The sequence below is a fragment of the Phyllostomus discolor genome, chromosome 2 (assembly GCF_004126475.2).
Source record: "Phyllostomus discolor isolate MPI-MPIP mPhyDis1 chromosome 2, mPhyDis1.pri.v3, whole genome shotgun sequence".
Taxonomy (NCBI): domain Eukaryota; kingdom Metazoa; phylum Chordata; class Mammalia; order Chiroptera; family Phyllostomidae; genus Phyllostomus; species Phyllostomus discolor.
The window spans coordinates 207752195-207766057 of record NC_040904.2 but is presented as its reverse complement, the minus strand read 5'-3'; the positions used below and the strand labels follow the sequence as shown (position 1 = coordinate 207766057).

The 13863-nt window shown below is 65.8% G+C and overlaps 1 protein-coding gene across 2 annotated transcripts in view; it reads right to left on the bottom strand.

Annotated features, from left to right (window-relative positions):
- Positions 1-1704: 1704 nt before the first annotated feature.
- Positions 1705-13863, bottom strand: part of TOM1 (target of myb1 membrane trafficking protein) — a 38426-nt gene continuing 26267 nt past the window's right edge. Inside the window, exons 8-16 of one of the 2 annotated variants that reach the window (XM_036019539.1) lie at positions 13686-13819; positions 12676-12709; positions 12214-12307; positions 11423-11543; positions 7600-7675; positions 4872-4910; positions 3620-3679; positions 2684-2723; positions 1705-2586 (exon numbers count right to left, since the gene is read on the bottom strand). In XM_036019539.1, the coding sequence (XP_035875432.1) occupies positions 2432-2586; positions 2684-2723; positions 3620-3679; positions 4872-4910; positions 7600-7675; positions 11423-11543; positions 12214-12307; positions 12676-12709; positions 13686-13819 (753 nt within the window). In that variant the 3' untranslated portion in view covers positions 1705-2431. The remainder of the gene's footprint in view (positions 2587-2683; positions 2724-3619; positions 3680-4871; positions 4911-7599; positions 7676-11422; positions 11544-12213; positions 12308-12675; positions 12710-13685; positions 13820-13863) is intronic. The other variant, XM_028532067.2, reaches the window with a different exon arrangement.

The window sequence follows — 13863 nt, the reverse complement described above, 5'->3', positions numbered from 1 at the left end:
GGACAGTTCAGAGGCCGGCTGGTGGCCACCTTGCCTCACCCCTGTGCACCTGGGGAGGACCTGGTGCGTTTGGCTCTGCTGCCCCCTCGTGGTCACTGTGGAGCACTGGCCTGCGCCCCTGCCACCTCCACAGAGGGGGCTTCGAGAAGCCCCCACTCTGAGTCTGCAGAGCTGATCTAGGATGCCTGGGTGGACGGACCCTCCTTGTTCCCGCGGCCCCCGTGAGGACAGCGGCCCAGGCCCAGGAGAACGGCACAGACACTGTTGCGGGAGCTGCGGCTCCTTGGGAGGTCAAGTCCCTGAAATCACCGGCAGTCAGAGGGTCTGGACGGACACCTGCTGCCTCCTGACAACCACAGCCTTCCCGTGAACACACGGCCCACTGATGCAGGACGGAGCAGGCGACCTCCAGTTTGGGACGGCCGAGTGTGGTGCGACCGGAGGGCGAGGGCCCAGGGTGCCGTCATCTCCCCGAAATTGGTCAGACCAATTGGCCCACCCGGGGGCACGTGGGGCAGCGGCCTCCACACCCAGAGCAGGGGGCTTAGGCTGGGGAAAAGGGCCAGACGTGGACCCAGCCACCGCCCTTCCAGGCCTGCTCCTGGGCACGCTGTGAGGCTTGCGCTAGAACGGGCCTCCTCCCGTGTAGAGGATGGACAAGCTCAGGGTCCCCTGCACCTGTCCCCAAGCTGCTTTCCCTGTCCCTGCTGCACCTGGAGGGCTGGCTGGGCCAGGTCTCTGCGTGCCCATCCCTGGGCCACACCTCAAAGCGCAGGCCTGCCCGCCCACTGCTGACGGGGGCTGGTGGCTATTGGAGCTGCAGGCCCCACGGCAGCCGCTGGGGCCCCCTGGACCCAGGTGCTCCAACTTCTGCTCTCCCGCGTGGGCTGACCTTTCAGGCAGGTCAATGTCCCAACCCACACCGGTCTTCTCCCTCCCGCCACTGAGGCCTGGGCTGGGAGGTGCCAACATGCCACCAGCAGTGACTCTCGGAAATTCCAGGCTGGAGGAAGTGGGCCTTCCGGACCAGGAAAGGTGGCACCCAGGAGCTGGGGCCCACTGGCCGCAGGGACCGAGATAAGAACCGGTGCCCTGCGCCCGAGCTGGCCTGGCTCCTTGGGCTGTGTGACGAGTCATGCGAAGTGCCCCGGTGTCGTCACCTGACAAGTGAGGCCGTCACCTGGCACTGAGGCACGAGGAGCGGCCAGCACAGGACAAACAACCGCACCTGCGCTCCTGCTGAGCTGGGCGGCTCACATGACCGTCGCAGCCGCAGTCGCAGCCGCAGCCGCAGCTGCAGTGAGACGAGGTGGTGACCCTGCTTTGCCCGGGGCTGTCGTGACGGTCCCGTGAGCCCGCAGAGCCTCCCGTGCCTGGCACCTGGGCTCACCAGGGACGCCATCTGCTCCCTGCAGGAACATCCCCCCACACCGACGACACCGTGCTCCTGCCTGTGGTTGCTGCCCCGCCACAAGTAGGGCAGTGGTGAGAAGGTGCTGAGCACGAGGGGGTGTCAGAGGGATGGCAACGGGGCGAATGGTAGCTGAGCTGCTGTGTGAGGTGCCTGTACCTGGTGCGGTATGGGTGGGGGCTCAGGCCCACTGCTCCCCCTGGACCACCTGCAGATGCCACTCCCTGGCTGACCCCAGCCCAGAGTGCTCAGGCTAGGCTGTCCCAGCCGCTGGTGACACAAAGAAGCCGCTCGCAGGGTGATTTTCTACCTTTAATGGGGGATATTATAAAGGCACCTCTCCCAGTACAAGAGGATCAACCAACAGGTGGGTGGCCCATGCCCGGCAGGAAGAGGAACGGGGGTGGGGAAGGCAGTGGAGGAGGCTATGGGCCACAGGTGCTCCGGGCGGGCCCCGCAGCCGCCCCTGCGGCCTGGGGCTGGGGCACCTGGGCCGGCCCCGCCGCGCACTTCCCACCAGACCGTGTGCAGCCCCGAGGAGGGCCGTGTCCCCAGCCCTCACCAGCGGGCCAGAGTCTTCCGGCCCCGTGGGGCAGGGGCTGGGGAAGGGACCAAAGGCTGCGGCAGAAGCTTCCGTTCCCAGCTTCCGACCGGCAGCGCGGGCTCTGAAGAGGGCCCCCCTGGGGACGGGTCCGGGGACAGGGTCACCCAGGGCAAGGAGAGGCCACCAAGCAGCCAGCCTGTCTGTCTCAGGCCACCCAGGTCTCAGCTAAGTCAGAGCAGTTGGCTGGGGCGGGGGAAGGAGGCGGGGGTGGCCAGGACCCCAGTGAAGAACTGACCTGTCCCCCCAGTTCACCTGCTGCCTTCCCGCACCCCCAAACAGCACGGCCCAGCCTTGAGGAGGAGAAAAGGGGGTAACAAGCTACCCCCAAAGCAGCCTTAACACTGAAGGAGGGACAGAGGCCCCGGCCAAGGGGTGTGGGGGCGGCGGGGTTCGGGCTGCAGGCCGCCAGCCCCCGCTCATAAGGCAAACAGCATGTCATCGTCCTTCTCCTGCGTCTTCTTCCGAGGGGCGCTGCCGGGACGGGGCCCCGGGGGCCCCTCGGCGGTGGGACTGGAGAGGTTGGGCAGCCGGTCAGCCACTTTGGCCCGTTCTTCCAGGAACTTGTCAAATTCTAGAGAAACAAGGGAGCGGCTGGGGGTGGGCTCCGAGGCCTGAGTGGGGTGGGGGTGGGGGGGCACGGGCAGGTGGCCAGGGCCGGGGCCTCCTACCTTCGCTGGTGACACCCTTGGGCTCTTCCGTGTCATTCCCCTGAGAAGGCAGAGGAGGCAGAGGTCAGGTGGGCAGGGGTGAGGTGGAGCAGGGCTAGGTAGGGCAGGGCGGGGCAGGGCAGGGCCCAGCCTCGGAACCAGAGTGACCCAGACTCAGGCTCTGCCGGCCGAGGACCCGGACCTCCTCTCAGCTGCCAGGCCGTGGGCGTCAACTGCCTTTTCTGAGTCTGGCTCTCTGGTTGGTGGGGAGCTAGGGGGGACCAGCACGGGCAGCGCACCAAGCACAGGGTGTGGTGCTGAGGGGTCCTCAGTGAACGCTACTTCCTGTCCTTCCCTGTGTGTGTGTGTGTGTGGGGGGGGGGATGGTGGACGGACACGCCCCTATGCTGGGGAAGGCCCACACCCGGAGACGGAGGCCAGGAGCGCTCAGGCTGGGGGCTGGGGAGGGGTGGGTCTCCGCCGCAGACGGAACAGGCGGACCCTCCTCGCCTGGCCTCGGGCAGAAACTCAGTCTCGCGGCTTGCAGAAAGGAGGCGGCCTCTGGGCCTGGCAGGGCCCAGGCACGTGGTTCCTGCCCCCCAGAGAGGGGGTGGGAGATGCTGGGGAGGGAACTTACTGGGGGGTGGGGGAAACTGCTTGGACCCCCCACCCACCTCCTCCTGGACACAGAGCCCCTCTCAGCTGCTCATCTGTCTCCGATCTGTAAAATGGGCGCTGCCTCGGCCCCTCGGGTCAGCGCCAGCAGCTTCGAGGGGTGCGGTGCCCGGGAGGAGGTAGGTGGCTGGCAGGAGAGGGGACACTTCCAGCTGCTGAGGCGTCCCACAGTAACGCTCCCTTTGTCACCCACTAGCTGTCCACCCGCCCCCATGACCAGTCACGTCCTCCTGAAACAGATGGGGCCCCTTTCAGGGGCAGACTGGGTGGGCCCCAACTCACCACGTCAGTGGACAGCCACTGCTCAATGTCCTCCATGAGGCAGGCCTGGGTGACGGGGATCTGGGAGGACAGGGGCAGAGTTGAGGCCCCGAGCCTTCCCACTGATGACCTGGGGCCGGTCGGACCTGCCGTGCCCCTCGGGGGGCTGAGATCCTGGCATCCCTTCCAGGAGGGCCCCTGCCCGGCTGCCTGGGACCCTCGGCTCTGCCTGTGGGCCATCAAGAGGGCCCCTCCCAGCTGCAGCAAGGCCCCCAGGGGAGCAAGGACACCCAGCTCCCACGCGCCGAGGGTGTGGGTGAGGCTGCAGGCTGCAGGGGAAGGGCGAGGCCCAGGGGCTCAGGGGCACCCGATGGAAGACGCAGCCCAGGGAGGGGTGGGCCACCGTGGGTGGGCCGAGGGCATGACTGTGCGCAGGGGGCTGCCGGGTTCTGCTCCCTGCGTGTCCACCGAGTTCAGGGTGGGAGGGCTGAAGCTCGGGAGGTGCTGAGACCCGAAGAGGCCAGGCTGGTGGACTGGGGCTGGGGCTGTCGGCTGGATGGGGGCCGCGGGCTTCCTCCCCCGAGCGCTCCTCAGTGGGAGGACCTGCCTGGAGGTTCTGGGCAGACTGTGGAGCCAGAGCCTGGAGTCTGGCTCAGCCCCTCAGTCCAGCGTGACTGCGGGCAGGTTCCTTCATTCCTTTGACCCTCACACCGCCCCTGGTAACAGAGGGTAACGGCAGCACCTGCTGTCCGGGTGGCTGTAAGGGTCACGTGAGACGACTGCCATGACGAGCCTGGCACAGGGCTCGCCAGAGCAGTCAAACGCAGGAGCACTCAGAGTCGCCAGCAGGCTGCTCTGGGAAAGCAGGAGAGTCTGTCTCCCACCAGGCCCACTGGGTCCCCAAGCTGCCTCTCCAGCACCTGAGGCCCCGAGTGGGCAGCAGGAAGCCCAGACAGGAGGCGGGAGTAGCAAGAGCTCTGGGCTGCCCACACCAGCTCCCCCTCCCATGCCGCTGTCCGCTGGCGCTCCGTGCCCAGAGCCAGGCAAGCGCCCATCGCCTCCAGCTGCCAGCGGGATGCCAGGGGCCACGGAAGCAGCAGGGGAGGGAGCAGGACCACGCCGAGTGCCGGGTTGGGCGCAGCAGGCCCCTGGCTGCCCAGGCTCTCGGGGTGCCCTTGCTCTCCTCTGGGGCTGCAGTCCTGCTCCCTCTGAGGGCACCACCAGGGCGGGGCCCCTGCCAGCGACAGCCCCTCCTCCCCGCGCCTGGTCTCACCATCCAGTCACCGAGGCTCTTCTCTCTGCTGCCTCCCATCTGGTGAGAGAGGGTCACTCTGAGGGAGGCGGGAGGGCCCGGGCCACGGCGTGCTGGGGGCTTCTCTGACAGAGACGTGCTTACAGGCCCGCGGGCCTGCTGCCCCCTCAGGAGGCCTGTGTGTGTGTGTGTGTGCACACGTGTGGTGAGCGTGCTCGCTTGTGTGGGGGTGTGGTGGCAGGCTAAAGGGGACAGGAGGCCACAGAGGGTGCCTCATTTGGAGTAAACCACAAGGCCCTGGGCCGCCGGAACCCTGAATGGGCAGGGAGAAGCGTCCCCACCCGCTCCACAATGACCCCAGGGGGCAGCCCCGGGTCAGCCAGTTGGCTTTCAGGGGATCCGGACGGGCCTCTCAGGTGTGGATGCACTGGTTCCCCTGTTTACGGAGGGCAAGTGGGGGCTCCTTGGGCCCTAGACGGACTGGTGTGAGAAGGAAATGGGCCCCGCCTCCCCACCCTAGACAGACCCACACAGGCCTGGCACACACATCCACGCGTCACAGGACGTGTGGACTCGGGTTGGGGGGGCAAACACTGGTTGCCACGGAGCCGGCGCTTGCTCCCACTCCGTACTTGGTGGCTCGAAATCACGTTCTGGTGGTTCAGCGGGAGAAAGCCTTCCCACCAGCCAGACTTATTAAACACCTTGGGAGCAGGTGTTTACTGACCTGGTTTTGAGAAAGTCACACCCTGGTCTGGTGGAAGTGGCTTAAACCTCTCAGGTTATCAGAGGAGAGTGAGCCTTCACTGATCAGTTTTTGCTTTTCTGCAAGTAGATGGCTTTCCGTCTGGCGGCCAACTGCGAGGGGGTGCCGGGGCCAGGAGACCCGGGTTCCAGTTCTCGGTGTGCCCCCGAGATGCTGTGTCCCCTGGGCAAGTGACACCCGTCTCTGGACTGCAGCTCCCTCATCCGCCACAGGAAGGGGTTGGCTGGGACGGCTGCCTGCCCGCCGGGGTGTGGCCGGAGCCCCTGCCCAGGGGAGGCCAGGGGCCAGAGAGGGAAGCGCTTCCAGCAGGCCCCCGGAGTGCCCGACTTGTGACCCCTGGAGCCAGGAGGCCGGCCTCGGACAGGAAGGCTGGGCAGGGGTGCTCACGTCCCGTGGGCCCTCTGGGTCCTTGTCACAACGTGGGCTTTGCAGCCAGACGGATGGACAGGTGTGAGGGCCCGGGCATGTTCCCTCACAGCTCCAAGTCCTGGTGCTGTGGCTGTAAGTGGGAGAACCACCCAGCAGTGTATGGAGAGCAGACACTTCACTGTGCGCCGGGGCCATGCTAAGGATGTCACAGCTGCCGGCTCCCTCTGGGGCTCAGTGTCTCCCCATGGAAGGGAAAAACGACACACCCTAAGGGTCCGTGTGGTGACCGGTATGGGGGGTGCAGAGAGCTCAGCACGGAGCCTGGCCCGGAGCTCAGGCTCGACGGGCAACTGCTCACACAGCGCAGGGATGGGCTCTGCGGGTGACGGGCCACACAACACCCACGGGCCCCCCTGACTGCCTCGCTGGCCGGGGCGGGCCCTGCGCTGACGTGGGAGCGACTCCCGAGATGCCGAGGGCGTCTCTGGGAACTGGCCGGGACTCCCCCTCCCGACTGCAGGCCGGGCGGCTCTCCCAGCTCCCACGCCAGCTCCTTCCGACACGGACGCCAGATGGACGCCCCGCTCTGCTCCAGACTGCCCACTGCTTCCCCCTCACACAGAACGAACCCCACAGTCCTCCCAGCGGCCCCCGAGGCCTGCTGGTCCCTGTCGGCACGCAGGCTTCGTCCCCACCAGCTGGTCCCACCCCGGCCTCAGAAGCCCCGTGCTGCTACCAACCCTCTCCTCCGCCGGCCGCATCCCAGACCCTGCCTCTCCCAACCCCGGGTCTTGCTGTTTCTGACACCTCCCCAGGAGCAACTCTGTCCCCTTACTGGGGCAGAAATTGTCACAGCCCAGACATCGGAAACAAACCCAGAGGCATGAGAGGTGTGCTGGGAGTTCCTGCCAGGGGGAAGGGGTCACCCACAGTGCGCGCTCAGTGCTGGCACTTGGCTGTCACTCAGTACAGACTCGGCAGTTCAATGGAACAAAAATGGCGCCCAGGGTGCCTCCCTGTGGTCGCAGGGTGGAAGGGCAGGCAGGCAGCGGGGAGGACACGCAAGGCTGAGGGGCTGGGAGGGGCCGGGAGGGGCAGCAGCGGCAGACGCTGCAGCTCTAGTTCCTTTTCTGGTCCCCCTCTGTCCGCACTCCTGCAAACAGCAGGTCTCCAGAGAGGCGGTGAGCCAGACCACTGGCTGGGCTCTCAGGCCGTGCCCAGCACCTTAAATACACCCCCTCCCCCATGCATCCTCATCCATCATGTGGGCACACGTAAGCTCCGGCACACAGATGAAGACACTGAGTCAGGAAGGCCGTCATCTGCCCCAGGACACACAGCTGGTGAGGTGGCACTGGGGGGCGGACCCAGGCTGCCAGACTGCAGCTCTGTCTCAGGCTCAGGCCTGAGGCTTTGCTCTAACCTTCTCGCCGTGTGACCTTGGGCTGATGACCAAGTTTCCTCAGCGGTGAGAGGGGAACACTCACACTAGCTACAGAAGGCCCAGAGGACAACCAAATGAGGACCGGGTGGCGGGCGTGCCAATCCAGTGCCAGGCACATGGGGGGACACGGGGGCGAGCATTCCCTGCCTCCCCCTGGGCCCCCTGCTCACCGCTCCGGTGCTTTGCTGCCGGGCGTCCAGGGCTCCAGCCAGGCCGTCCGTAGCTTGGGGGTCTTCGTATTTTACCCTGAAACAGAGGCCACCACGGCCGTTAGATGCTGCTCTTGCTGCACCGGGCATGCCGGCTGGTGTGGGATGGAGGGAGACGGGCAGGGGTGAGCTGGACCCACACCCTGTGTGGACCTGGGTCGCGCCAGGGCACGGCTGGCTCGGACCCCAGGGAGGCCTCCGACTTGCAGGCCTGCCTGGGACGGTGGGAAGGACCCCAGCTGCTGCCTCTGGGAATGGGACCTGGGGTGGGCTGCATGGCCGGCAGCAGCACGGCTGGAGAAGTGGGGGAGGGTGTTGCTGGCCAAGGCCAGGACAAGACCACCAACGGCCGTCACGGATTTGGCCAAACTCCAGGGATGAGACGTAGGGCCAGTGAGCCCACACTCGTGGGGAATTCCTACCTCTAGACCCTTCTGAACGGGTCCCTGGGCAGGCGGCTGGCTCCCCAAGTGGCCGTCCCCGCCATTCCCCCCCAGTCCGGCAGCACGGGGTGCAGTGTAGTGAGGAGCTGGGAGGGAGGGGCCGACTTGGCAGCTCCTGGGCAGATGCGGACAGGGAAGGAGGTGTCTCCTGGACTGGAGGTGGAGTCTTGGCAGGAACGAGCGAATACACCAGGAGTGGGAGAGAATCTGGGCTAGCGAGGGGGCCTGGGTATGTCCCCTGGCTGCTACAGAGGGGCCATCCAGGGGATGCAGGGGACATCCTGGGGACACAGCCCTGGTGCTGTTATCCCCGCTCTGAACCCCTGGCAGAGAGGAGGTGAGACCTCAGCACTGGGCCAGTCCGGCACTGTGGGGAAGCGGCAAGCCCCAGGGCCCCAGCTACCAAGGGAAATCCCTGCACAGGTAGAGACAAGGAGTCTTCCTCCAGGTATGGGTGGGTGTGGGCCGGGGGAGCACCCCACACTGCTGACGCCGAGGCAGCACCAGCTCCAGGCTTTGGAAATGGGGACCCTGTCACACTTAATTCTGGCAATGCCCACCTGCCCTCCTGGGGATGGGGCAGGCTGGTACTTCAAGGGGCCTCTTGAATAAGCCCCTGCCCCAAATTCCCATGCAGCTGCTCTGAAGAGCGCTGCCACCCCCTCGCTCCCATGGGAAGGGCAGCCAGCTAGAATAGTGTGGTCACCAGCTAGTTCACCCCTGGGTGCGCGGCACCCGTTCATGACGAACAGGCTGGGGACAGTCTGAGGGCCTTGCTGGAGCAGCCTGAAGCTGGGGGGTGGGCAGTGTGCTCATGCCCTTCCGGAGAGGAGCTCAGCACCCCTGGCTAATGCTGGGCAGCGAGCTCCCGGCAGTGGCGAGGCGGAAGCGATGCCCAGGGAGGGGCTGCTCGCTCAGGGTGTGGAGGCAGCCATTTGCTGTCCCTGCACCCAAGACACAGCAGGTGCCTTGTGGACACAGGCAGGAGAGGGCATGTCTGGGAACCCACAGAAGCGGATGCTTCCCTTCCCTTGAACTGTGTGTTCTTCCCCAACTGCGCTCATCACCTCCACTGCTCTCCCTCTCCCTCCGTCTCTTCACACTCACGCCTGCACGGCCTGCAGGCCGAAGCGCAGCCGTCCCCAGGGGCCAGGCCTGGTGCAGTGGAGGGCCCAGTGGACCCACCAGAGGATGGCCACATGGCCCAGACGGGGCTGCACACCTGGGCCAGGTGTCTGTGGTCCCACGCCCAGCACAGGAGGGAGGGCTGCTCCTCCGATGGTCCCGGGAAGACTGCTGGCCGGGGGCTGGACCCGGGCCACTCAGGGTGACACAGTGGCATGGGAGGAAGTGGGGCGCGCCCTCAGAACGATGAGGTGGAAGAAGCTGAGTAAGAGCCGTCCTGCTTCCGGCAAAGCCTGGCTAAGGCAGCCCTGACTGGCTCCCCCAGATGCACCCGTCACTCTCCTTGGCGCCAAGAGTGGAGGGGCTGGGGGGGACCTGGGGAGGTCAGGTGGGGTTGGCGGGGGGCATGACCACGACAGCTGTGGTCAGGGCTGGAGCAGAAACGCAGGCCCAACAAGGAGTTGGCTTCCTGGCGGGTGGAGGCAGAGCTGGCAGAGTTCAGAGGAGGCGTGGGCCAGATACCCAGGTACACAGAACAGCACAAGGTGAGGAGGCCCAAGGACAGTCAGGTGACCAGGGCTAGAGATCCAGCTGGACCAACATGGAGGGCGCCTGGCAGGAGGACAGAGGAAAAGGAACGCCAAACTAGGGCACGCTCCTGTCCCCTGCAGGGCACTTCCTGTGGGGGTGGAGGCCAACCCTGGGGTTCCGCGGAGAACCCGTGGCCTGAGAAGGTACACGACGTTGTGTCGGACCGCCTGCTCCGCCCCTGGCTCGCACGCTCTCGCCTGTCTCTGTGCCTCTGCGCAGGCTGTTCCCATGGCCTGGAGTGGCCATCCCGATGCCCTCGCCCTGCTGCCCAGGCCGCAGTGCCTGGGGCCCCCCTCCAGGACAGCACTCCGCACCGCACGGCAGTGGGCCGTGTGCACGTCTCTCCCAGAGGCTGCAGGCCCCGGAGAGAATGTTCCGGGTGTGCTCTTCTCCAGCCCTCAGGGCCCTGCTTCGGTAACAGCAAACCTCAGGCCAGGCCGGCGAGCTGGGCCAGGTGCCAGGGGCTCTCTGACGTGGCCAGTGTGCCATCTGCCAGGCCTACGGGCCTAACAGGCCTAACAGTCACCCTCCTGGCTGTTAGGTCCCACTGGACTCATTAGCTTCCATCTGCACAGCAGCCTCACAGCGTTCCTAACTCCATGGCAACCGTGGGCTGCTGGTCCCAGGGTACCTGGGCTTGGGACTATAGATTCTGCCCGAACAATGATGGCTCATCAGCCCTCCTTTTCCCAGAGCTGTCTCAGGCCAGTGGGCAGGGCTGTGGGCAGCCCCACAGACCCAGGCGGGCTACCCCTGGATTTGCCACCGTGGAGAGGGTGTGCCTGGGCCCTCTGGGGGCCCACCAACAGTCTCTAAAGGCACCAGAATCACCACTGGGGAGTTGGAGGGTCTACTAGGAAGGCTTCTTAATCCAGAGCTTTCCTCAGCTGTCCATTGTGGAGGGCCCCGGCTCAGACTCGGGGTCCACCAGCCTCGGCACGCTGCTTCCCAGACGCGCCTGCAGACAGTGCGTCACGGGAAGTGGAGGCCAGGGGCTGGCACGGGCCCTGACGGCTGAAAGCATCTCCCTGGAAACGGACAGTCCGCACGGGAGGATGGAAGCCCGGCTCTGGGGCGGAGCGGGCAGACCGGAGAGGGGCAACAGGGAGTAGGGAATGACAGAATGGACTGCGCAAGCTCCTGAGGGCCCCTCGGGAGCCTCCCTGCTGGCCCCAGGGGCTTGGTGCACCTTGGTGCACTGTGTACAAAGCTGCAGGGACCTGAGTCGGGCTGGAGACTCTCCTTGCCCCAGACAGGAGCAGGCTCCCACCCTAGGAAGCCGTGTAGCTGCCTGAGCCAGGGCAAAGGACCCAGCCCCTCTGTACCTCAGTTTCCTCCTCTGATCAGCTTATGTAAGATTCTGGCACACAGCTGGTCATCAACCTACAGGCAGTCCTTTCCCCACACAGCTCTGCCACCTGGCCACCGGGCTCTCTGGGCCACATGGGACTGACTTGGGGGGAAGGAACTCTGCCATCCCGAGAGGACGGGCAGGGGGCTGTGTGCTTGTCCATGGGGTGTGCCCACCCTGCATGGGAGGGGGGTTCAGGGACCTGGACAGAGACTCTTCTCCGGCAGGGAGCGCCCCGGACTGTAGAGGGTCAGGGTAGGGCCCGGCCACTCACTCTTTCCGCTGCTCAGCCAGCGAGCTGCCCCGTGTCAGCGCAAACATGTCAAACTCGTCCTCCAGCCGGCCGGAGGTCTCCAGAGACTGCAGGCCAGCTCTCACGCTGCCGGAGCCCAGGTCTGCAGGGACAGAGGGGCCACATGAGACTCCGCCCGCCTGTCCTTGTACACGCCGTGGCCAAGCTGCCACCTGCCAGGCCTAGGGCGGGCTCTGGATAAGCAGCTGAAACAGGGGTGAGACAGGGCGGGATGTACAGATGGGGCAGGCCACCTGCCGGCCGAGGGGCTGTGGGTAGTCACTTCTCTCAAAACAACTTCCTAAGGCTAGGCACGAAGCAGGCCGTCAGTAACCTTAAAACTGACCACAGCGCGCGCCGGCGGCTGCTAGCATGTGTCAGGAGCGCGCTCTGGGCCTGGCACTGGCCTAAGCCGGGTTCACCCCGAGCTTACTCCGTCCTCACGACGGCCTGCGAGAAAGGGCCCGTTCCTGCCATTCCAGAGGAAGGAAGAGGGACACAGGGTGCTCAAGGGACTTGCCCAAGCACACCCAGATGACCCGGGCCATGGAGAACTCAGTGTGGAGGGGCAGCCTCCAGGCAGTGGGATTTCTGAGACTGAGAGGGCTCGGCCGTCGGGGAGCTGGTGGGGGTGAGTCCCACAGGCTTGGTCCTTGCGCCGAGGTCGGGGCCCCGGTGAGGCGAGGGCTGGGCTGAGGTTCTGCTGGGGGTGCACCGGCCCCAAGTGTGTCACAGGACGGCACCCCCAGAGCTCAGGGGTGCCGCGCACTTACTCATTCCCGCCAATTGGGACGAGAGGTTGCTGTTGGCTGCCGGGTCAGGGCCCATGTCGATGAGGTCAGCTGCTGTTTCGGCCTCACTTGGAGCCTGGGGGGAAGGGAGAGGCCGCTGTCATCTCTCTGCCTGGAGCCTCGGTCCCCTCTGCTTGAAACACGGGCCCCTGCCCGAGGAGCTGTCACACACCAGGGCCCGGGCAGCTATGACTTAGGAGTTTTTCTGTCTCCCCTTGGCCTCTAGCTCTGCTGTGCCCTCTGGGAGGGTGGGAAGGCCCTTGGGCATCAGCCGGTGGCAGGGCCTTAAAGGGACAGGGACATACCAAGTCAGAAGGGGACTGTTTCAGGGGCCTACACACAAAGGCACCTCCTGTCCAGGACTCGGGGGTGCGAGGGAGGTGAGCACAGCCCTTCTCCCTGGTGACAAGGCCCTGACCCAGTCGCAGGAAGGAAGCGGTTTACCTTGGCGGTCTGGCCGGTCCGGATCCGCTCGAACCTACGAGACGGAGGGAGCCGAGTCAGGGAGACAGACCGGGAGGGCCCTCGGCACGGCGCAGGCAGAGCTCTGCCGCCCGTGGGGCCCGACCACGCAGCGGGCGGTCAGGGTGACGACACGGCCTGCTTGTCCCGCACAGACCCGGCTGACACCCCACGATGTCCCCAGGGAATTATTAACGGGCCCTTCTGTCTCTTGCAGAGGTGTCGCAGTTTGGACTGTCCAGTGTGTGGCCACCAGTCACAATTAGCATTAGACAAGCGAACAGGAGCCCGTGTGACAGAGTCGGGGGAGTGTGGGGGACGCTGTTTCTGCAGGCCCAGCACCCCTTCTCCGTTCTCCTGTCAGGGCCCCCGAGTGCTTCCCCGGGGACCCGCTCTCCCCCACTTCCCAGGGTCCTGGCGGGGCTGCCATCAAGGGGCCCTCTTGGGGATCTGACTCCCGAACAGACCGACACAAGCACCCATGTACTGGCAGTGACACCCTGGGGACGAGGTCCAGGAGTTGCTGCCCCAGAGACCCCTGAGCAGCCCTAGGAGCTGTCCTCCCTGTTCCGTTGGGAGGCCTCGCTGCTTCGCTCTTCTTTGGATTCTAAAGCTACGCGTTTAATAGAAGCTATTCATCTCATCGATTCTTTTTCCGTTTAACTCAGCCAGAAACGATTTAAGTGGCTGATAGTCAAAGAGCCCTGATTAAGTCAAGTGGGCCCAGGCCCCAGGGCCAGGCAGCGGTGGAGGGAGCAAGGGCAGTGCAGGCCTGCCCGTGCTCGCAGCCAGCACCGCTGTCATCCCTGGGCTGGGCGCAGGGACACAGATGTGGGGCTAACTCTGGGAGGGGTGGGAGGGAGGCTGGGCATGCAGGCCCGTGCTGGAGGAAGACAGCCGAGGGCACGTGTGCCAGGTGGGCAGCTGGCACGTGAGAGGGAGACAACGGCCGGCCAGCGGTGTGGGGAGAGCAGGAGGGCGGGGCGGGCTACCGTTCGTGGCGCAGGAACACGTTGTTGAGATTGTCGTTGACCAGGAGCAGCTCCTCCGTCAGCTGCTCGTTGGTGATCCGGGGGATGAGCTCCAGGACCCGCTGCTGCATGGCGCGGCACGTCCGGTTGAGCTCCTGCCGGGAAAGCGAGCGAGACAGCTGTGGCCACCGGGCCCAGG